The 24900-nt window shown below is 38.1% G+C and overlaps 1 protein-coding gene across 1 annotated transcript in view; it reads left to right on the forward strand.

Annotated features, from left to right (window-relative positions):
* The window catches only part of LOC105539700 (phospholipid-transporting ATPase FetA-like), a 113340-nt gene that overhangs the window by 13846 nt on the left and 74594 nt on the right, over positions 1 to 24900 (forward strand). Inside the window, exon 3 of the mRNA XM_011980109.1 lies at positions 21798 to 21856. Coding sequence (XP_011835499.1) covers positions 21798 to 21856 — 59 coding nt within the window. The remainder of the gene's footprint in view (positions 1 to 21797; positions 21857 to 24900) is intronic.

Below are 24900 nucleotides of genomic sequence, written 5' to 3' on the forward strand. Positions count from 1 at the left end.
GCCAGGCCGGTCTTGAACTCCTGACCTCAAATGGTCCACTCGCCTTGGCCTCCCAAAGTTCTGGGATTACAAGCATGAGCCACCATGCCGGGCCTCTCCTTTCTATTTTCTATCACTTCTTAGTTCAGCCTTTCATCATTTTAAGTGTTGACTATTACAGCCATCTTTTAAGTGGTCTTTCTGTCTGCACTCTGTTCCCCTATAAATCTATCATATTAATGTTTCTGAAATTCCAGTTTATCACGTTTTCCCCTGCTCAAAATCTTTCTAGGATTCTCTGAGATAAAATTTAATATCATTATCCTAATGTTAAAGTCCTGACTTGAAGTTCTTGTTTTCTGCCTCCTTCAGATTTTCATACTTACTGTACTATCATAGAACTTGTCTAGTCTCAATGCCAAGCCTTTCATTAAGTCCTTTTTCCTGCTTACAAAACTGTCCCCTGCATCTCTACCTAATTAACCTGTGTTCATCTCTTGAGTTTAGTGCAAGTCCTTCTCCATGAAGCCCTTTCCAACAATTCTGCCCTGCCCCCCTTTATCTCTCCTTCCTGAATTCCTGTAATGTTTGGGTTCTACAGTTTTTGTTTGTTTGAGACAGAGTTTCTCTCTGTCACCCAGGCTAGAGTGAAGTGGTGTGACCCTGGCTCATTGCAACTTGAGGCTCATTGCTTGAGCCTCCTGGGCTCAAGTGATCCTCCCACCTTAGCCTCCCAAGTAGCTGGGGCTAAAGGCACATGCCACCACACCCAGCTAATTTTTGTACTTTTTCTGGACTTGACATATAAATAGAATCATATAAAATGTGGCCTTTTGTTACTGGCTTCCTTCACTTATGTTTTCAAGGTCCATCCTTATTGTAGCATGTATCCTTTTTATGGCAGAATACTATTCCAGTGTTTGGATATACCACAATTTGTTTATCTCTTCATCAGGTGATAGGCATTTGAATTGTTTCCATTTTTTGGGTATTATGAATAATGTTGTGGTAAACATATGTGTACAAGTTTTTGTGTGGACATATAATTTTAATTATCTTGGGTCTCTGCCATTCATTTAACATCTTATGTACACCCTGCCTTGACATGCTTTTCTGTTTTACATCTATATTGTGTGATTCCGCTAGATTGTCTGCCTAGCATAGTGCCTACAGAGTTCTCTCTGTCTTAGAGAGTTTGCAAGACTGTCCCATTATTGTATTTCTCCTTTCCCTTTCCTTTAGCTTCCACACACTTCTGCAAATACCATCTTCACCACCAACACTACAAAACAACAATAAAAAGTATCAACAATTATTGAGAGGTAACTAAATAATACTAGGTAGTAATTCAAAAGATTGGAGTAAATCTATATGTATTGACATGGGAAGATGACCAATACATAGTGTAAAAAGAAAAAGGTAACTTGCGGAGCAATACATTTAGTAGGATCTCATTAAAAATATATATATAGAGAGAGAGATGTGTGTATATACATAAATATTTGTATATAAAATCCTTGAAATGGAAGGGACCCAAAGAATATACACCAATCTATTTAGAGTGGTTTCCTTAGGAAAAGAAGGAGTGGAAGGCACAGGAAAGGAAACTTTAAATTTTTTCTGTATATATTTTTGCTTTTGAATCTTTTACAGTGAAAATGTATTTTTATTTTACTTTGGGTAATTCTTAAAATTAATAAAAAGAAAAAAGTGTAATCACAAATGGAAAATAACTAAGAGAAACTAAAAAGAAAGAACAGAAAAGGAAAAAAAGAAAAAGAACTCCAGGAAGGAAGAGGGCATAGATATTGTGGCATGTAGAGAGGAAAGTTAATCGGAATCTTAGTAACAGAATGCTTTACAAAAGAGCATTTAAATAAGCACAAAAGTAGACATTTAGGTTGCACAACTCTGTGAACATACTAAAAACCACTAATTTTTACACTTTCAGTAGGTGAATTGTATGGTTTATAAATTTTATCTCATAAAGTTGCTTAGAAAAGACAGATCAAAAGTTCCCAGTGGCCGGGTGCGGTGGCTCACACCTGTAATCCCAGCACTTTGGGAAGACAAGGTGGGTAGATCACTTGAGGTCAGGAGTTCATGACCAGACTAGCCAACATGGTGAAACCCTGTCTCTAGTAAAAATACAAAAATTAGCCAGGCGTGGTGGCAGGCGCTTGTAATCCCAGCTTCTTGGGAGGCTGAGGCGGGAGAATCGCTTGAACCCAGGAGGCAGAGGTTGCAGTGAGCCGTGATCATGTCACTGCATAAACAAATAACTTTTTAGTATGTGTGTCCCATCTGGTATTTGGAATATACTTATCTTGTATCTGAATGTTTTATTTGCTCAATCTGGCAGCCCTAAACAGAAGGGGTTAAGGTTTGAATCTTTTAGATTTAAATTGCTTTTTTAGCATCACCAAGGCATTTTGTTTCTGATGGCTTTTCGTATAACTCCCAAACCTTTGTCTCCTATCCCAGGAAAGGTTTTATGATTGAGAAGCACTGAAAGTAATGTCTAGCAGTTCAGTCAAACAAGACTGACTTTACCTTTACTGCATTGATGAGAAATCATTGGTCCCAGATTCCAAATGTGGTCAGAGTAGAAAAGCACAACTCCCAATTTCCGTCCACCTGGATGTTCCTGTCAGCTTCTACCCTACAGAAAGGGAGAAGCCAAAGGTCTCTAAGGGGAGTAGGGAATAAGGCCTTTGGTTTTTGAGCATGTCCTAAATTGTGCCAGCCAAACCAGCCTTCTATGGACCCTAGTTAATAAATTGGACAACTTTTTTGCTTTTATGGTTATTTTGATTTTCTTTAGGCTCTGATCTTTTGAACAATTTTAGACTTGTTTTTGCTTAACTCAGAAGAATTAATGAAGCTGTAGGGGATGGTCAGACTTAGAGGTGCAGGAGATCAGTAGCAGCTCAGGAGCTGGACTTTTCATGACACTCCAGACTTGAGTGAGCTTCCTCTCAAAGCTCTTCTTAACACTGCACTCTGCACACCCTCTTCAGCCATGCTGAATATCCTCTGGTTTGCTGACCTTTGCATAGAAGTGTCAACAAACCATTAGCCTTAGCTGAGGCTCCTCTTTGAGTCCAGCTGTTTTGTGATTATATAGATCTTCCCATAAGAAGGAGGTGATTGTCCTCTATTGGAGGAATTTGGACAGCAATCTGACCCCAATTTAGCAGAACATGTTTCTAAGCATTTTTCACTTGTGTGCTTGTTCATTCAATAAATCTTTATTAAATCCAGAGCCTAATGCTGAGCCAAGCAGTAGGCTACAGAAATTTAAAGAAAAGAAAAAATATGGTCTGTACATTTTTTTTTAAATTGACTTGAAATTGTATATATTTATTGTGTACAACATGATGTTTTGAAATATATGCATACCTTCTACAGTGGTTATATCAAGCTAATTAACATATGCAGTACCTCACATAGTATCTCTGCAGGGAAGGCTTATGACCTGGGGCAATTTTTAGTTCTGAGCACGATGGCCCGGACATTAGCTTGCTGCTGCTAGTGGATTACTAGGAGTGTCAGATCTGTTTTGTCAGGTTAATGGGAGCTGGGTGGGGCTTACTGCCACCTGCTACTCCTCACTCCTTGTGCAAACTCTTCTGTACAGTAGAAACAGCTATGCTTCTCCTTGGAATAATATCCCAGTGGCCAGAGAGCTGCCCCTCGAGCTCCACAGGGGCTGCGGTTTGCCCTACATGTGGAGAGCCAGAGCACAGACCTGCCTTATTCAGCCTCCACCTGGCTTTGCCCCTCCACCCGCCCTGGTAGCTTAACACAAGGGACAGAAACTTTTGGGAGCTTTATGGCCCTACCCATTGCCTGAGAAACCAGAATACCCTCCCTTGAGAATATAAGGCAAGCACAAATCCCACCACTGCTACCACAGCTGGTGCTCTTTTCCAAGTGCCACCTCGTGGCTAGAGGCCAACATAGTCCATTACAGCACCTCCAGGTAGAATAACACTGTACCCAGGAAGGAGGAAACTTGTACCTGATCTCAGCTATCACCATTGTCTGCACCACCCTGGCCAACCAGGAGGTCCTGAGTCTGTTTATGTGACCAGGTCATTACTTACTACCACTGGCATTTGAGAAAACCAACACACTAAGGCTATCTATAACCAAGGACTCTCATAGAGTCTATGTCACTTCCCTGCAACGCCCATCAGAGCCAGTGCTAGTACCTGCTTCTGGGAAACTTGAGGACAGGTCACATAACTAGATCCCTTGCACACATTCCCTGGTACCTGCCTGGAGTGTGGCAGCCCCGCTAGGTGGCTAGATCCAGAAGAGCAACAGAATTCACAGTAGTCTGGCTCTCAGGGACTCCTACTTCTAGGGGAAAGGGGAGTATACTACATCAAGGGAATATCCCATGGGACAAAAGACTCTGGATGGCAGGCCCTGAGTCCCAGATCTTTCTGCTGGTGGAAGTTTCTTTCAGCAGAGGCACAGTTGCAGTCCTGGGCTTAGCAGGGAAAGTCTGCAGCTCTACTCCAACATCCAGGCACCAAGCCTGCTGCTGGTGAAGAGTCTGAGAGAAGGGAACTTCTTTTCCCCCTCATCCACCATTGCAGACGCAGTTGGGGCTTCTCCCATGGGAGCTTGGTGTGAGTGCATCTATGCATAGCCTTTCTGGAACACTTCAGGGTGACTGTATCCCCATAGGAGGAGCACTCTCCACGTTCAGCCTTGCACAAGAGATAGAGTCACGATTCTTTCTTACTTGGAACATCAACATTCCTGCAGATGAAAAAAGGTACCTTTCTGATCTGAATAGCTAGAACATGGTCAGGAGTGTGTCTGGGAGGTAGATAGCTTTCCTGCTGGCCTGGCAGGGGAGCTGAGGTGGCTCCCACCCTTCCCCCTGATAAAACCTCAGTGTTTCTCAGTGAGAGCTCCCCCAGCCACCTCTGACAAAGTTAGGACCTCTGCCCACCATTGGGTACTGCATTTACCCACCTGCTTCAGCCACAACTGGTTTCTACACAGGGATACCTCCTCTGCTGGCCCAAAGCCCAGACTGTTCAACCCAGTAAATAAAATACTAGGGAAAAATAAGTAAACAAAAAGGTGTATACCACAGGGGAATGAAATAAGTAAGTTTCAAAAAGACTCTGTCGTTCCAACCCCGTGTGAGACAGTAAACTTGCTCATACACCGTGCACATTGTTACTACAAACTAGCATCTGAGAAGGCCATCGTACAAAGACTCCTGATAACCAAGGAGCTTACATAGAATCTTCACCCCTGAAAGCACCAAGAGCCAAATTAGGCTACAGTAAACATTAAAGTCAGATCCTTAAGGGGGTAAAAAGAAATTTTTAAAAAACACAATAAAATAAAAATAAATTCTATAGTAACTAGAAGCAATGGTCTACCCAAAAGAGAAGGAACCAGAAAAATAATTCTGGTAATATGGCAAAACAGGGTTCTGTAGCACCCCCGAAAGATTAGCTCTCCAGCGATGGATCCAAACAAAGGTGAAATTATTATTATTTTTTTGTGTGTGTGATGAGATCTCCCTCTGTCACCCAAGCTAGAGTGCAGTGGCATGATCCTGGCTCACTGCAACCTCCACCTCCTGGGTTCAAGCGATTCTCCTGCCTCAGCCTCCCCAAGTAGCTGGGACTACAGGTGTGTGCCACCACGCCCAGCTATTTTTTGTGTGTATTTTTAGTAGAGATGAGGTTTCACCATGTTGGCCAGACTGATCTCGAACTCTTGACCTCAGGTGATCCACCCACCTCGGCCTCCCAAAGTGCTGGGATTACAGGCATGAGCCACCACACCCAGCCAAGATGAAATCTTTGAAATACCAGATAAAGAATTCAAATGGTTGATTATTAAGCTTTGGTTATTTTCTTGAGTTCAAGGAGATACCAGAGAAAGGTGAAAGCCAACACAAAGAAATTAAAAAAAAAAAAAATCAGAATATGAATGAAAATTTTTCTAAAGAGATAGAGATCTTGAAGAATAGCTAATCAGAACTTTCAGAAATGAAAGACATATTTAGGGAATTACAAAATGCAGTGGAAAGATTTAAAAATAGACTAGAACAACTAGAAGAAAGAATTTCAGAGCTTGAAGACAAGGCTTTCAAATTAACCCAATCAGAAAAAAAATAAAAATAAAAATAAATGAACAAAGTCTCCAAAAATATGGAATTACGTAAAATGGCCAAACCTAAGAATAATTGATGTTCCTGAAGGAGAAGAAAAAGTAAAAAGTTTGGAAAACTTATTTGAAGGAATAAATGAGGAAAACTTCTCTGACCTTGCTAGAGATTTAGATATCCAAATACGGGAAGCATAAAAAAATACTGGGAGATTTCTTGCAAAAAGACATCACCAAGCATATAGTAATCAGGCTATCTAAAGTCAATGTGAAGGAAAGAATTCTAAGAGCAGTGAGACAAAACCATCAGTTAACCTGTAAAGGAAAACCCATCAGACTAACAGAAGACTTCTCAGCAGAAACCTTATAAGCCAGAAGGGATTGGGGTCCTATCTTTAGCCTCCTTAAACAGAATAACTGTCAGCCAAGGATTTTGTATCTAGCAAAATTAAGTTTCATAAATGAAGGAAAAATAAAGTCATTTTCAGACAAATGCTGAGGGAATTTGTCACTACCATACCAATCCTACAAGAAATGCTAAAAGAAGTTCTAAATCTTGAAACAAAGCTCGATAGGCAGCAAAATAGAACCTCTTGAAAGCATAAAACTCACAAGGCCTATGAAACAATAACACAATGAAAAATACAAAGTATCTAGGTAACAACATGATAGATGGAACAGTACCTCACATCTCAATATTAATGTTAACTATAAATTGCTTAAATGCTCCACTTAAATGATACAGATTGGCAGAATGGATTTAAAAAATCACAAACCAAATATCTACTGTCTGCAAGAGATTCACCTAACATGTAAGGATTTATATAAACTCAAGGTAAAGGGGTAGAAAAAGATACTCCATGCAAATGGAAACCAAAAGCAAGCAGGAGTGGCTATTCTTATCTAAAATAAAATAGACCTTAAAGCAACAACAGTGAAAAAAAGACAAGGTCATTATACAATGATATAAGGCTCAATTACAAGAAGGTATTACAATCCTAAATTTATATGCACCTAACACTGGAGCTCCCAGATTCATAAAACAGTTACCACTAGACTTACTAAATGAGATGGATAGCAACATCATAATAGTGGGGAACTTCAGTATTCCACTGACAGTACTAGAGAGGTCATCAAGACAAAGTCAACAACAACAACAACAAAATGGACTTTAAATGGCACTCTGGAACAAATGGACCTAACAGATATTTATAAAACGTTCTACCCAAGATATGCACAATATGCATTCTTCTCATCAATATATTTAACATTCTCCAAGATAGACCATATGATAGGCCACAAAACAAGTCTTAATAAATTTATAAACATCAAAATTAGATCAAGTATTTTCTCAGACCACAGTGGAATAAAAGTAGAAATTAACTGCAAAAGAAATGCTCAAAACTATACAAATACATGGAAATTAAACAATCTGCTCCTGAATTGTTTTTGGGTTAACAATGAACTCAAGATGGAAATTTAAAAATTCTTTTAAATGAGTGACAATAGTGACACAGATCATTAAAACCTCTGAGATACGGCAAAAAAAGTGCTAATGGGAAAGTTTATAGTGCTAAATACCTGCATCAAAAAGTTGGAAAGATCACAAGTTGACAATCTAATATCACACCTCAGGGAACTGGAGAAACAAGAACAAACTAAACCCAAAGCTAGCATAAGAAAAGAAATAATAAAGATCAGAGCAGAACTCAATGAAATTGAAACAAAAAAATGCAAAAGATAAATGAAACAAAAAGCTGGTTCTCTGAAAAGATAAACAAAATTGATAGACTATTAGCTAGATCAACCAAGAAAAGAGAGAAAATTCAAATAAATTCAATTAGAAATAAAACTGGAGACATTACAGTTGACACCACAGAAATATAAAAGATCATTTGAGACTACCAACAACACCTCTATGCACACAAACTAGAAAATCTAGAGGAAATGGATAAATTCCTGGAAACATACAGCTCTCCTAGATTAAGTCAGGAGGAAATAGGTCCCCTGAACAGACTAATAACAAGCAGTGAGATTGAATGGGTAATTTTTAAAAATTGCTAGCAATAAAAAAGCCCAGGGCCAGATGGATTCTAATGTGAATTCTACCAGACGTTAAGAGAAGAATTGGTACCAATTCTACTGAAATATTTCAAAAGATTGAGAAAGAGGTAATCCTCCCTAAAACATTCTATGAAGCCAGTATCACCCTGAAACCAAAACCAGGAAAGGACATTTAAAAAAGAAAAACAAAACTACAGACCAATATCCCTGATAAACATAGATGCAAAAATCCTCAACAAAATACTAGCTAACCAAATCGAACAGCACATCAGAAAGATCAAGTGGGCTGATCAAACCTGCCATAATCAAGTGGGTTTCATCCCAGGGATTCAGGGATGGTTTAACATATGGAAGTCAATAATTGTGACACATCACGTAAACAGAATTAAAAACATATGATTGGCCGGGCACAGTGGCTCACTCCTGTAATATAGCACTTTGGGAGGCTGAGGCTAGTGGATCACAAGGTCAGGAGTTCAAGGCTAGCCTGACCAACATTGTGAAATCCTGTCTCTACTAAAAATACAAAAATTAGCCAGGCATGGTGGCATGCACCTGTAGTCCCAGCTACTCAGAAGGCTGAGGCAGGAGAATCACTTGAACATGGGAGACGGAGGTTGTGGTGAGCCACGATCGTGCCACTGCACTCCAGCCTGGGCAACAGAGCAAGACTCCGTCTCAAAAAAAAAGAAAAAAAAAGTATGATCATCTCAATAGATGCAGAAAAAGCATTTGATAAAATCCAGCATCGCTTTGTGATAAAGACTGTCAATAAACTAGGTATAGAAGGGGACTTGCCTCAAAATAATAAAACCTATATATAACAAACCCACAGTCAACATCCTGCTGAATGGGAAAAGTTGAAAGTATTCCCCCTGAGAACTCGAACAAGACAAGGATGCCCACTTTCACCATTTCTATTCAACGTAGTCCATTAGGAAGTCCTAGCCAGAGCAATCAGGCAAGAGAAAGAAATAACGGGCATCTCAGTTGGAAAGAGGAAATCAAACTGTCTCTGTTCACTGGAGATATGGTCATATACCTAAAAGACCCTAAAGACTCCTCCAGAAGACTCCTAGATTTAATAAGCAAATTTTGAAAAGTCTCAAGTTACAAAATCAATGTACACAAATCAGTAGCACTACTATACACCAACAAACACCAAGCTAAGACTCGCATCAGGAACACTCAATCTCTTTTAAAACAGCTGCAAAAAATATAAAATACCTAGGAATATATTTAACTAAGGAGGTGAACGATCTCTACAAGGAGAATTATAAAACAATGCTGAAAGAAATTATAGATGATAGAAACAAATGGAAACACATCCCATGCTCATGGATTAGAAGAATCAATACTGTGAAAATGACCACAGTGCCCAAAGCAATCTACAGATTCAATGCAAGTCCTATCAAAATGCCAGCATAATTTTTCACAAAATTAGGAAAAACAATTCTACATATGGAACCAAAAAAGACCCTGAATAGCCAAAGCAGTCCATAAGTAAAAAGAACAAACCTGGAGGCATCACATTACCAGACTTCAAATTATCCTACAAAGCTATAGTTACCAAAACAGCATAGTACTGGTATAAAAGTAGAAACACAGACCAATGGAACGCAATAGAGAACACAGAAATAAAGCCAAGTACTTACAACCAATGGATCTTTGACAAAGCATACAAAAACATGAACTGTGGAAAGGACACCCTATTTAATAAATGGCGCTGGGAAAACTGGTTAGCCACGTGTAGAAGAGTGAAGCTAGATCCCAATCTCTCACCATATACAAAAGTCAACTCAAAATGGATCAAGACTTAAATCCAACACCTGAAACCATAAAAATTCTAGAAGATAACCTTGGAAAAACTCTCTTGAACATTGGCCTTGGCAAAGAATTCATGACTAAAACCCCAGAAGCTAATGCAACAAAAACAAATAAATGAGACCTAATTAAACTAAAAAGCTTATGCACAGCAAAAGAAATAATCATCAGAGTAAACAGATAACCTACAGAATGGGGGAAAATATTTGTAAACCCTGCATCCATCAAAGATCTACAGAATCTACAAGAAACTCAAACAAATCAGCAAGAAAAAAACTAATAATCCCATCAAAAAGTGAGCCAATGACATGAATAGACATTTCTCAAAAGAAGAGATACAAATGTCCAACAAACATGAAAAAAATGCTCAGCATTATTAATCATCAGGGAAATGCAAATTAAAACTGCAATGATATACCACCCTGCTCCTACAAGAATAGCCAAAAAACAATAGATATTGGTATGGATATGGTGAAAAGAGAAGGACGTGGTTGTAAGTATTTTTCTAATACACTGCTGGTGGGAATGTAAATTAGTACAATCTCTATGGAAAACAGTATGGAAATTCCTTAAAGAACTAAAAATAGATCTTCTGTTTGATTCAGCAGTCCTACTGCTGGATATCTACTCAAAAGAAAAGAAATAATTATGTGAAAAAGACACATGCACACATGTTTACTGAAGCACAGGTCACAGTTGCAAAGGTACAGAACCAACCTAAGTACGCACCAACCAATGAGTGGATAAAGAAAATGTTGTATATATACACCATGGAATACTACTCAGCCATAAAAAGGAATGAAATAATGTCTTTTGCAGTAACGTGGGTGGAGCTGGAGGACATTATTCTAAGTGAAGTAACTCAGGAATGGAAGACTAGCTACTGTATGTTCTCACTTATAAGTGAGAGCTAAGCTAGGAGTACACAAAGGCATACAAAGTGGTAAAATGGACTTTGGAGACTCAGAAGGGGGAGGGTGCAAATGGAGTTAGGGATAAAAAACTACATATTGAGTGCGGTGTACATTGCTTGGGTGATGGGTCAACCAAAATCTCAGAATTCACCACTGTATAATGCATCCATGTAGCTAAAATCACTTGTACCTCAAAAGCTACTGAAATATTTTAATGGTTTTTTAATTAACACAAAATTATATATATTTATTTTGTACAACATGTTTTGAAATGCACACACACACACAAAACCCCTTCCAGAATGGTTAAATCAAGCTAATTAACATATACATTACCTCACATAGTTGTCATTTTTATGGTGAGAGCGCTTAAAATCTACTCTGAATTTTTCAAGAATACAATGTATTGTTATTTATTATAGTCACCATGTTGTACAATAGATCTCTGGAACTTATTCTTCCTATCTAACTGAAATTTGTAACCTTTGATCAACATTTCCCAAACTTCTCCCTCATCAGCCTCCCAGGCCCTGGTAACCACCATGCTATCCAGCCATAAAAAAGAGATAAATCCAGTCATTTCGCAACAACATGGATGAATCTGGAGAACATTATGTTAAGTGAATAAACCAGACACAGAAAGACAAATACTGCATGATCTGACTCATATGTGGCATCTAAAAAAGCTGATCTCATGACCTGTACCTATAAGGAGATCTTTGTTTAGTGGGGGAATGCTGGTATTGTAAGTAAGTGTGATAAGTAAGTTAAATATAAACCATAGGATGTAGCTGTGGGTAGACTGAACCAGAAACATGCAATTAAATGGTGGTGAGAAAGCAAATTAGTTACTGCCCTATCTGCAGAGCCGTGGATACTGGCCTTTTCTGTGATGATTCTCTGCTACATCACTTAGCTATTCTTCTTACCATACATTTTTTTTTAAGAGATGGTGTCTTGCTATGTTGCCCAGACTGGTCTTGAACTCCTGGGCTCAAGCAATCCTCCCCCTTCAGCCTCCCAAAATGCTGGGATTACAGGTGTAAGCCACCATGCCCAGTCATTTTACTATTCCTTACATGGAAATATCTGGCGGTTATGCTCCAGTTATCTCAGAAATGAAGTCTGGAGAGATGAAAAATAAATTTTCATGTATATTCAAGACTTTAAGCCATATGGTTAGCTAAAATCTTCTGATAGCTGTAATGTTTTAGATTGTTATTTGACTACCATAGGATAAATTGTGATCATTTGGAATCTGTCTGAGAAATTCCAGTATTCTTAATGCAAACTGACTCTGCATTAGTTCATTCTCAAGCTGCTATAAGGAAATATCCAAGACTGGGTAATTTATAAAGAAAAGAGGTTTAATTGACTCACAGTTTCCACATGACTGGGAAGGCCTCAGGAAACTTACAATCATGGCAGAAGGCACTTCTTGCAGGGCAGCAGGAGAGAGAATGAGTGCAAGCAGGGGAAATGCCAGAGACTTTTAAAACCATCAGGTCTCATGAGACTCATTCACTATCATGAGAACAGCATGGGGGAAACGACACCTGTGATCCGATTACCTCCACGTGGTCCCACCCTTGACACGTGGGGATTATGGGATTACAATTTAAGATGAGATTTTGGCTGGGATCACAGCCAAATCATAACTGTCTCCAACTAATCTGACCTGAAATTAGCCTTTTATCCTTCCCCTTGCAGCTATCTTCACTTATTTTTAGAGACAGGAAAAGGAAATTTCTATGACACCCATTAAATGACTTGGCTGAAATCACCTAGGCCTGCTAATCTAGAACTACAGTAAGGGGTCATTGTTAAATTTGCCCTGCCAGCACCTGGGTTTAATGGAACTGTGAGTACAGTAGTATGTGGAGAGTAAGCCTTGACTAATCCAGTAGTTAGAGACTTGCACTCCAGAAGATCATCTCATTGTTCTTGCATTAGCTGGAAAATCCCATTTGTGATCAGTTCCCCATTGTGAACAAGGAACTATTTGTTCAGAATCTCCTAAGCCTGATTTTCACCTGACTAACTGGTCTTCATTCCTTTTCTGCCCTCCACCTTCTTTTCCTGGTTACTTATATTTCAGTGTGCTACTTTCTTTTGTTTCATTTTACAGAGCTCATTTTCCATTTTAGTTTCTGCCATTTCCTTGTCTAGGATAATTGCCAATCTTCTGTAGCTTTAACCCCTAAAACCTGAGGTTGTATTACATATATTGCATAAGAGCTAAGTCTTTCACCCTGGCATTTGAGTCAAAACTCTAAGCATTATATCCTTAAACAGAGTCTTCTTCTATTTTGAGACTTCTACTACCTTTTTAACAGGTAGACTGAGAATTCTCCTCACTAGAGTATGGCTTTTGTACACTTCCTTTTCCACTACCTGGATTGGCCTAGTGCATCCACAGAAGGTAGCTGAAAGTTCAAAATCTATTTTGGGCACAGACAACTATATCAGTGATGCATATGGAATCTCCTTGACATATTATAAGATAAATAACAGAATATAACATTTAATGTGTACTTTTTTTTTTTTTTTTTTTGGTTGTTGTTAGAGGCAGGGTCTCCCTCTATCACTCAGGCTGAAGTGCAGTGGCATGATCAAGCTCCCTGCAGCCTCCAACTCCTGGGCTCAAGCAATTCTTCCACCTTAGCCTCCCATGTAGCTAGGACTACAGGTGTGTGGCACCATGCCCAGCTACATTAAATTTTTTTTTTTTTTTTTGTAGAGACAGGGTCTCGCTACCTTGACCAGGCTGGTCTTGAACTCCTGGCCTCAAGTGAGCCTCCCTCCTTGGCCTCCCAAAGTGCTGAGATTACAGGCATGAGCCATTGCACACAGCCTAATGTGTACTTTTGTGTGGTTCTTATTTTTTATTTATTTTTCATTCACCTTTCTCAAGTTAAAAATGTGTACTTTCGATTTGTCAGGAATCAGATAGGCGCTTTACATTTATCATCTCATTTAGCCCTATTAGCATATACAGTAGGTTTTACTACCCCATTTTACACATGAAGAAACTAAAGCAAAGAAACAAAAAGTGCCTTGCCCTAGGTCACTTAACAATTTAGTTGCAGAGTCCAGTCTAGAGTAGCTAAAATGTCCTGAGCATTTTCAATTATTAGGAATTGTTCTCAAATATTTTGTATGCCTTAACTCATTAATCCTCCCAATAACCTTATGAGTAGATATTATTGTCATTTCCATCTTACAGAAGAATAAAATGAGTCTCAGGTTAAGTTACTTTCTCAAGGCTAAGAAATCTGGCTTTCTAGCCCCCAATTCCTCTTCTTCTCCTGGTGAAAATCCTACTCTCCTTTTTCCTTCTTTCTTCATGGCAGGTCTGTCATCAAAGAACCAAAATAAGGTGAAGGTTAATCCTGCCCTGACTTTGGAGTCTCAATCTGTCTTCACCAACTCAAGCTCTGAAGTAGAAGACTAAGATTTGAACCCTGACAGCCTGACTCAATTGTCTGTGTTCTTAACCGCTATGGGAGCTTGCTATATTTTTAAACTTTAAGTCTACGGCACATTTTATAACACCAGGTTGCCTCACTTCACCAAGATGTCTGGCCCTTTTAGTTCAATTATTTAACCATGCCCAGGCCAGCTTTTAGGACAGGTCCTTTGAAACCAGTCTTTGACTGAATAGGCTGTAGACTCAACCCTCAGCTCCTAATGGAGAATGAATTTTCCACAGTCACTAGTGGCTAGAAGTAGGTGTTTGTCCCCTTGAGTTCCATAGCTAGGACTTCTTCAACTAAACCATCTCCTAGACTCTCCTTGTCTCAACTAATTTCCGACCTTCTGTCATTCTAACCTCTCACTCATAATTCACATTTTGTCATTCTTGTTTCAGCCAAACAGGAAAAACCTTTGAATTAACAAGTAATGGGGAAAACACTTAGTCACCCAGTCTTCTCTCCCAGTATTTACATGCCCCAGGGAATCTTAAATTAATCTTTATTATCCAGTCTGAAAACTTTCTTCCTGCCTTTATGATCTCAAACAAGGCTGGTTACTTTCTTTCCTTACAGTCTGCCTTTTTTCTCTCTCATACATTTAGTTTATTCTCTTAGATGGTTGTGCAAAGTGATATTTTAACCACTTTTCTCATCATTCCTTCTTTTCCTTCATCATAGACCTCTTAGGAAATCTGACTTTCTAGCCCCCAATTCCTCTTCTTCTGATGAAAATCCTACTTTCCTTTCTCCTTCTTCTTTCTTCATGGCGGGTCTGTCATCAAAGAGCCAGAACAAGATGAAGGTTAATCCTGCCCCTACTTTGGAGTCTCAATCTGTCTTTAGCAACTCAGGCTCTGAATCTTGGAATCTACTGCTTTACTTTACTCTTCAACTCAAAGAGGGAGATATGTGTTCAGTATTCAGTTGTGTAGAGCCTGAACCCCAGGTATCCTTCAGAACTAGTGAAAGAATGGCCTGTTGCACCCAGATAAATTACTGACAGAGGCTGTTAGACCCTCATTAGGTTAAAAAATAATCAGGGATATTTAGGATTAAATTTAATAAGAAATGTAAAATCCAGTAAGAAAATATTATAACTCTATCAAGAGTTATAAAATAATATTTTTAAACAAATAAGTTTTACTGGTCTGAAGGGATAAATGGCATGGGAGAAACTGATTTTATTAACTAATCCATTAATATATTGAGTATGAACATAGCCTGTCCAGGGACTGGAGAATCTCAGCACAAATAGAAACACCAATACTTCTCTAGTGCCCTGCCTTAATCAGGTAGCTATCTGTGCCCCCTGAGAAAGTCCCTGCACAAAGGGCATAGGCCATACACCAGCTCTAAATCCTAGATGGGACTAAATTATCTGAGCTATGTATATTACACTGCTTTGGAGAAGCTAAGCTTCAATGATTAGCAGAAGCCCTTGTATCATGCAGTTGTAAATATGCCACTAACCAGTCAAAATAAAGCTCAACAAAATATATCAATCCCATCTCACGTAAGTATAAAACTTCTCCCATGTTTATTCAGCTAGTAATCATCCAGTAACCATTCATCCTAATAATCACAAGAACAAAATATAACAAGGAAGAAATGTACTAGTCCAGTAGAACGAACTACGAGCTGCATAGCTGGGTTGTAAGCATAGTCCAGAGAAGACTCATAGCCATTTGCTTATGTATTGCTGGTAAGCTGACTATATAGACATGATCATCATGCACAAAGGAGTGGCATCCCAGGAGGACGCCAACAGCTATCTCTCTGTCTCTCTCACAGGAATATAGCACGTTACCAGATAGGGGACTAATATTGCAAAAATGTCAACTCTGTCCAAATTAGTGTGTATAATCTAAATCTATTTACTCTCAAATCCTTGGGTAAGCCTAGCTGAACATCCCAGTTTCATCTTGGTAACAATTTGTACAAATGGTAACCACAAAGAAAAAGCCTCTAGTAGATATAGAAAAGAGAAAGATAGGAATCAAAGCACACCACTACAAAAGTCATCAGATCACAAAGGTAGACAGCAAGAGAAGAACAAAGGAACTACAAAACACTCAGAAAACAACAAAATGGCAATAGTAAATACCTATCTATAATTACTTTAAATGTAAATAGATTGAATTCTTCCATCAAAAGACTGACTAGAATTGTTGAATGAAAAAACAAAACAAACAAACAAAAAACAAGATCTAACAATATACTACCCACAGGAGAGTCACTTTAGCTTTAAGGACATACATAGGCTGAAAGTGAAGGGATGTAAAAAGATATTCTGTGCAAATGGTAACTGAAAGAGGGCAAGGATGGCTATACTTATGTCAGACAAATCTGTCATAAAAGACAAAAAGTTCATTATTTAATGATAAAAGGGCCAATTCATAAATAGGATATAACACTAGTGAGTATAAATGCATCCAGCAACAAAGCACTTAAATGTATAAGGCCAAAGGAAGACAGCAAGAGAGGAACAAAGGAACTACAAAACACTCAGAAAACAATTAACAAAATGGCAATAGTAAATACTTACCTATCTATAATTACTTTAAATATATAAGGCAAAGATAAACAGAACTGAAGGGAGAAATAGACGGCAGTACAGTAATAGTAGAGAACCTCATTAATCCACTTTCAACAATAGAATCATTCAGAAACAGAATCAAGGAAACAGTAGACTTGAATAACACTGTGACCAAAGGGACCTAGCAGATATATACAGAACATTCCATCCCCAAACAGCAGAATATGTTGTTCTTTTCCCAGTATAAATGATATGTTGGGCCACAAAACATGTCTTAACAAATGTAAAAAGATTGGAAGTATATTAAGTATCTTTCCTAACCACATGGTATGAAACTAGAATAACCAATGGATGAAAAAAGAAATCAAAAAGGTGGAGTAAAAATACCTTTATATAAAGGAAACATAACAAAACTTATGGGATGCAGCAAAAGTTGTTCTAAGAGAGAAGTTTATTGCAATAAATGCCTACATTAAGGAAAAAAAAAGAAAGATCTCAATTAAACAACCTACCTTTATACCTTAAGGAACTAGGAAAAGAACAAATTAAGCCCAAAGTTAGCAGAAGGAAGGAATGAGAGTAAAAATAAATAAAATGGAGAATAGAAAAACAATAAGAAAAATTAATGAAACTAAGAATTGGTTTATTGAAAAGATAAACCCAATTGACAAACCCTTAAGTAAACTTTTATTTTTAAAAGAGAAGACTCTAAAATCCAAAATGAAAGAGAAAAGATTACAACTGATGCCACAAAAATAAAAGGGATCACAAGAGACTATTATAAAGTTATACGCCAACAAATTGAATAACCTAGAAGAAATGGATAAATTCCTGGAGACATGCAACCTGCCAAGCCTGATTAACAAAGGAAAAGTCTGAACAGACTAATAAGTAAGGAGATCGAATTAGTAATCAAAAACCTCCCAGCAGGCTGGGTGCAGTGGCCCATGCCTGTAATCCCAGCATTTTGGGAGGTCAAGGCAGGCAGTTAACCAGATGGCTTCACAGGTTAATTCTATCAAACGTTTAACAAAGAATTAACATTAGTCCTTCTTAAACTCTTCCTAACATTGAAAAAGAGAGAACACTTTCAAACTCATTTTATCATGCCAGCATTACTCTGATACCAAAGCCAAAGACACTACAAGAAAAGAAAAGGATTGGTCAATACTTCTGATAGATGCAAAAATCCTCAACAAAATACTAGCAAATAAATCCATTATCACAGTAAAAGAATCATATATCATGACCAAGTGGGTCTTATCTCTAGGACACAAAGATCACTTAACATATGCAAATTAATCAATGTGATATACCACATCAACAGAGTGAAGAATAAAAACCGCATTATCTCAGTAGATACAGAAAACGCATACAGTCAATTGATTTTCAAAAGGGCGTTAAAACTGTTCATTGGGAAATGAATAGTCTTTTCAACAAATGGTGCTGGTAGAACTGGATATACACATACAAAAACATAAAAATAAAAATGGACCCCTACTTCACACCATATACAAGAATTACTGCAAAATAGATCAAAGACTTAAATGTAAGAGCTAAAACTATACAACTCTTTTTAATTTTGTTTATTTATTTATTTTTGGAGTCTTGCTCTGCTTCCCAGACTGGAGTGTGGTGGTGCAATCATGGCTCATTGGCCAGCCTTAATCCTGGCCTCAAGTGATCATCCCACCTCAGCCTCCTGAATAGCTGGGATCACAGGCTGCACCATCATGCCTAATTTTAGTTTTTGTAGAGATGGGATCTCACTATGTTGCCCAGATTTGTCTTGAACTCCTGGGCTCAAGCAATTCTCCTGCCTCAACCTCCCAAAGTGCTGGGATTACAGGTGCGAGTCACTGCATCTGGGCTATAAAACTTTTAGAAAAAGAAATAGGAGTAAATTCTAATGACCTTGGATTAGGAATGGTTTCTTAACTATGACACCAAAAACACAAATGACCAAAGAAAAAACAAATAGGACTTCATCAAAATAAAAAATTTTGTTGCTTCAAAGCAAACTTTCAAGAAAATGAAAAGACAACTCAGAATGGTACAAAATATTCGCAAATCATATATTTGATAAGGGCCTTCTATCCAGAATATATAAAGAACTCTTACAGTTCAGTGATAAAGAGACAACACAATTTAAAAATGGTCAAAGACATTAACGGGAACAGTAGACACTGTGGACTACTAGAGGGGGAGGGGTTGCGGATGCAATATACCTATGTCACAAAACTGCACGTGTACCCCCTGTATGTAAAACAAAAGTTGAAATTTTTAAAAAATGGTCAAATAATCTGAATAGACATTTATTCAAAGGAAAAATATACAAATAGCTAATAAGCACATGAAAAGATACTCAACATCATCATTAGTCATTAGGGAAATGCTAATCAAAACCACAGTGAGATATTATTTCACAGCCTTTAAAATTACTAAAGTAAAAAGCATGAGCAATAACAAGTGCTGGAGAGAATGTGGAGAAATTGGGACACTCATACATTGTGAGGAGGGAATGTAAAATAGTACAGATACTGTGGAAAACTGTTAAGCAGTTCCTCAAAAAATTAAACATAAAGTTACCATTTGACCTATTGATTCTACTCCTAGGTATATACTCAAGAGGAATGAAAACATGTGTACACAAAAACTTATACATGGATGTTCATAGCCGTATTCTTCACAGTAGCCAAAAGGTGGAAACAAACCAAATGCCCAAATATGGATGAATAGATAAGTAAAATGTGGTACATCCAAACATTGACATATTGTTCAGATGTAAAAAGGAATGAAGTACTGATACATACTACAACATGAATGAAACTTGGAAACATTATTCTAAGTGAAAGAAGCCGGTTTCAAAAGACCACATATTTTATTGCTTCTATTTATGTAAAATGTCCAGAATACACAAATCCACAGAGACAGAGAGTAGATTAGTGTCCACCAGGGACTGAGAGGAGAGGTGAGATTGAGAGTACATGTATGAGGTGTCTTTGGGGGATGATGAATATGTTCTGGAATTAACGACAATGGTTGCATAACCGTGAATATACTAAAAGCCACTCAATTGTACACTTTCAGGGTGTGAATTTTATATTATATGAATCATAGCTTAAAAAAAAAAAAAAAAAAAATTGAACAATTGCAAGGTTGGGTTTCTAGGACCTGGAGCCAGAGACTCCTCTTGGAGGAGTGAATCAAGTAGCTCAAGATCAGAGTAGGAGTTGGTAGCCTAGGATAGAATTTTTGAGGGCCAAGGAAGGAAGTTTCTTTTTAATCTTGTGAGCCATGGGCCAAGGAGGACCTTAGGGGGCCAGAAGAGCTTGAAAGTAGATATTCAATACAACTCAGAGGCAGAGGGGTTGCTACGGCCCACTCTCTGAGAGGGCAAATTCTATGGAGACATTACCTAGGAATTACCAGAAGCATTAAGGGTAGAAAGCTGCCGGGTGCGGTGGCTCACGCCTGTAATCCCAGCACTTCGGGAGGCCAAGGCAGGTGGATCACCTGAGGTCGGGAGTTCAAGGCCAGCCTGACCAACATGGAGAAACCCTGTCTCTACTAAAAATACAAAATTAGGCGAGGTGGTGGCGCATGCCTGTAATCCCAGCTACTCGGGAGGCTGAGGCAGGAGAATTGTTTCAACCTGGGAGGCGGAGGTTGCAGTGAGCCGAGATCGCGCCATTGCACTCCAGCCTGGGCAAAAAGAGCGAAACTCCGTCTCAAAAAAAAAAGGGTAGAAAGCTTAGGAGCACTGTCAGCCTTCAGGCTAAATTCTAGATTGCTTGGTATAATACATAGGCTTAAGAGAACGGGGAAGCACTTAATCCATATCATCCAAATAACTAAAGCATCTTCTCCTCCAGGAATACCTCTATGTCCTCCGTTCCCTGACTTCCATCCCCTCTTCTGTGCACCTCCAATCTGTATCTCTGCCCTTGCATTAGATTGAAATTTTATTTTGTATTTGTCTTTCCTACTAGGAAGAGGAGTACCAAGATGGTCAGGGATGACGTTTTCCTCATCTCATAACCCTAGGACCTAGCACAGGGCCTGAACCTGCCAAGAACTCAGCAAATGCTTGCTGAACCAAGGAAGAACCAAAGAGACTATAGGAATATTTCATTCAGGGGAGAAAGATCTATTGATTATATGTATATACACACACACATATAAGAAATATATATATACACACACACACATATATATATTTGTTTGTTCATAGCATGGTAACAGGCTCACTATTTGTAATAGTTTGTAACAAACACCTCTATGTTTTGATGTGATGATTTTGTCAAGTAGTTATCAGGCTTCTACTATACTAAAGTCCTTGAAGTCAGAGACTGTCTTACTCATCGTTTTATCCCTTCACGGCATCCAGTACACTGGCCTCTGTGCAATAGATGCTCAGTCATGATTTATTAATTTAAATTTAGTTAAGCAAGTTTAGGACAAGCTGACTTGGAAAACAGCCTCAGATATATTAAGATAAAGTGCTAAAATTGACTTATGAGGGAAGGCGGGGTTTCTGTGTTTGGCACTAAAATTGGTGCAGACCATCTTGTTGTCTGTGGAGACATAATCTAGGAAGTACTAGAAGCATTGATGGTGGAGAACTCCTCAGGAGTTACTTGTCCTGTTGCCTCCAGAAAGCTTCAATACTTGAGTATTTTTATTTTTATTATATTTCTTGATTATTTTGATTAAAGAGACAAACTCCCATCCTTAAATAGATATCTTCAGCAAGAAAGTGTGGGGATCTAGTGAAGTCTTCACTAGCAGCCAACATCCCAGTCCGATGTACACAGGGGCATCCATCTCATCATTTATCCCATCTTTTTTCAGAACATGAGAGATATCTGCAAGCCAACAACAAAGAATTCAACAGTATTTTTGTATATCCGGTGAGTGTCTTCCCTCTGGCTGTTTCAGAAGGGGGTCAGTATTCTATAATATTCTTCTTTGTTGGGGGAGCATGAAATTCTTTGTAGATGTAGATCCTATATAACACAGATTCTATTACATTTTCTTTCAAGCTCCTAAACAATGAGTGGTGCAATGAAGGCTCAGAAGCCAAAATTAATCCAGTGACATAAGCTAGGGAGAGAATGTCTCAGATTTCAGGTTTATATGTAACTCCCAGAAAATAAATACTGTAGCTTTTTCTTGCGCAAATGAAAGCATAGTTCTACAATTTTATTTTTTCACTTAGACATTTATCTATGACAATACATATAGATATCCCTCATTTATTTAATAGCGACATTGTTTTTCATTATATTGATAAACCTTGATTTATTTAGTCAGTCTTCTATTGATGAACATTTAAATGTCTTCAGTGTTTTGCTATGCTAAATGGTGCTGAATGAACACCATCATACATATATTTTGGCACATTTGTGTGACTGTATCTTGTGAAAGTTTCCTAAAAGTAAATTGGCTGTGCCAAAAGAAAAACACACTAAAAATTTAAAATTATCAGAGGCCAGATTGTCCCCAAAAAGAATTATATCCATTTATGTTTCTACTTAAAGTAGAGACTGCCCGTTTCTCCACATTCCTATCAAACTCGCTATTATCAATCTTTTTCATCTTTGCCAGCTCTTAGATGAAAATGACATTCATGTTAATTAGCCTTTTGTATTTCTTTTTCTGGAAAATACCTATTAATGATCTTTGCTCACTTTCTGTTGGATTGTTCATTTTTCACTTATTTATGTATCTATGACTAAGTAATTCATGAAAAGATATATATTGAAAAGGCGTGCTCCAATACCCCATCCTTGTCCATATCTGCTCCCCTGAGGGAAACACTGTTAGTTTTCTTGTGTGTATTAATCAGATTAGTGTCTCTTTGTGCAAATAAAGCAAATACAAATATATAGTCTTATTTTCCTATTTTCACACTATTCTGAACCTTAACACTGTATCCTGGAGATGTTTTCATCATCATAATTTTATAATAGTTTTTTTCTTTTTTTTCCTTCTTCAGCTATAATATATAGTATTTGCTCTGTAGATTTAACATATTTTATTTAATCAGTTCCTTTTAAATGGACTTTTGGGTTGTTTTCAGTCTTCTGTGATCACAAGCAATGGTTTTATACATAATATAATTACATGCATGTGTAGCTATGTATACATATACATAGCTATAATTATATAAAAATATATGTTTGTGGTCTCTGTGGGATATTAGTTTATGATTTCTGAGTAAGAGTGGTATATTAGTCCAATCTCACACTGCTATAAATAACTACCTGAGACTGGGTAATGTATGAAGAAAAGAGGTTTAATTGACTCACAGTTCCTCAGGCATAACTGGAAGCATGACTGGGAGGCCTCAGGAAACTTTCAATCATGGCAGAAGACAAAGGGGAAGCAAGCACCTTCTTCACATGGTGGCAGGAAACACAGAGAGAGAGTGAAGGGGATCCTACACTTTTAAATCATCAGATCTTGTGAGAACACAAGAATAGCATGGGGGAAATCCGCCTCCATGATTCAATCACCCCCCACCAGGTCCCTCCCCAACACTGGGAATTACAATTAAACATGAGATTTGGGTGGGGGACACAGAGCCAAACCGTATCAAATGGTTCTGGATAATAATAGTATCCAAGATATGACCGTGAGAGCAGGTTTTTCTCTTCTGTATCTTCGAGACCTACATAACAAGCAGTGGGGACAGTAAATCTAGGTTTGGGCATCAGACAGATCTGAGCTTGAATATAGCTCAGCCTTTACTAACCTTAATATCTTAGGCAAGTTTGTTAACTTCTCTGATCTTCAGTTCTTTCATCTGTAAAATGGGCATAATAATGTTCACCTTGCATGGTGGTCATAGGAGTTAAGTATGGTTCTGAAAATGTTAGTTCTGTTTCTCCAATAATTAGCCCTTGGAAAAAGGGTATCTCATTTATCTCTGCATACAGAGTATATCTGTGATACAGTTTCTATCACAATGTTATGCACACAGCCAACATTCAATAAATATATATTGAATATTTAATGAGTGAATGAACAGATTTGACTGATTCTGATATATTTAACACCATTTCATTTCCCTGGCCCTGAGCATTGCTCATTTTCCTGTTTCTCTGCCTTCTTCCACTGTGACTCCTTGTCATCTTCCCAACTCCTAACTACTGATTCTCATTACATCCTTGGCCTTTTATTCTCTTCTATTTTCCCAGTTAACCTTCAGTCCCATATCACTGCCCAAAGAAAAAAATAACCAAACCAAAATTAACCACCTCTATCATGTTTAAATTTTATCACCTCTGCCAAAAGGACTAAACTCTGAGGAACTTCATAGTTAAGGAGATGTTATTAGGATATTGCTTCTGGTTTTACATTTAAGAGCAAAATGAAACACTCTAGTTGCCAAGTTAGTAAACAAATACCTGTACTTCTATCTTGAGGCAGAATGCTACCTACGTGAGTAGAAACCTGAAATATATTAAATGACTATAAAATCAAATGGAAAATCAACAGTGAAGGCTAGCTACATCAGTAAGGCCACCTCTCAGAAGATCTTTGGGTCCAAGTATCACAGCCATCTGGACTTAGACACTGAGAAATTCAAAGTATCTTATGATCAAAGAAAGCTATTTCCATGTTAGAATTATATACTCGCATGACAAGAAGGGCCCTTAGAGATCATTTCACTAGAACTTTGTTGGAGACAGACCATGAGCTTCTCCAGAAGAGACCCTGTCTAATTATTTTTCAGCCTCCACTAGTATAGTCCAGCATAGGACTGTGAACAGAGCAAGCCTTGAGAAATGCTATAGTGTCTGATTGATTATTATTTAGAAAATCATGGAGAGAACACCAAGGAAATCTTGGTTTTGGCTTGGATCTTTAAACTCCTAAGTGCTAAGTTATTTGACCGCTTCTCCTCCCTGAGGAAACAGACCTTGGGCAATGCTTGACTGGATAGCCT

The sequence above is a fragment of the Mandrillus leucophaeus genome, unplaced genomic scaffold (assembly GCF_000951045.1).
Source record: "Mandrillus leucophaeus isolate KB7577 unplaced genomic scaffold, Mleu.le_1.0 Scaffold208, whole genome shotgun sequence".
Classification (NCBI taxonomy): Eukaryota; Metazoa; Chordata; class Mammalia; order Primates; family Cercopithecidae; genus Mandrillus; species Mandrillus leucophaeus.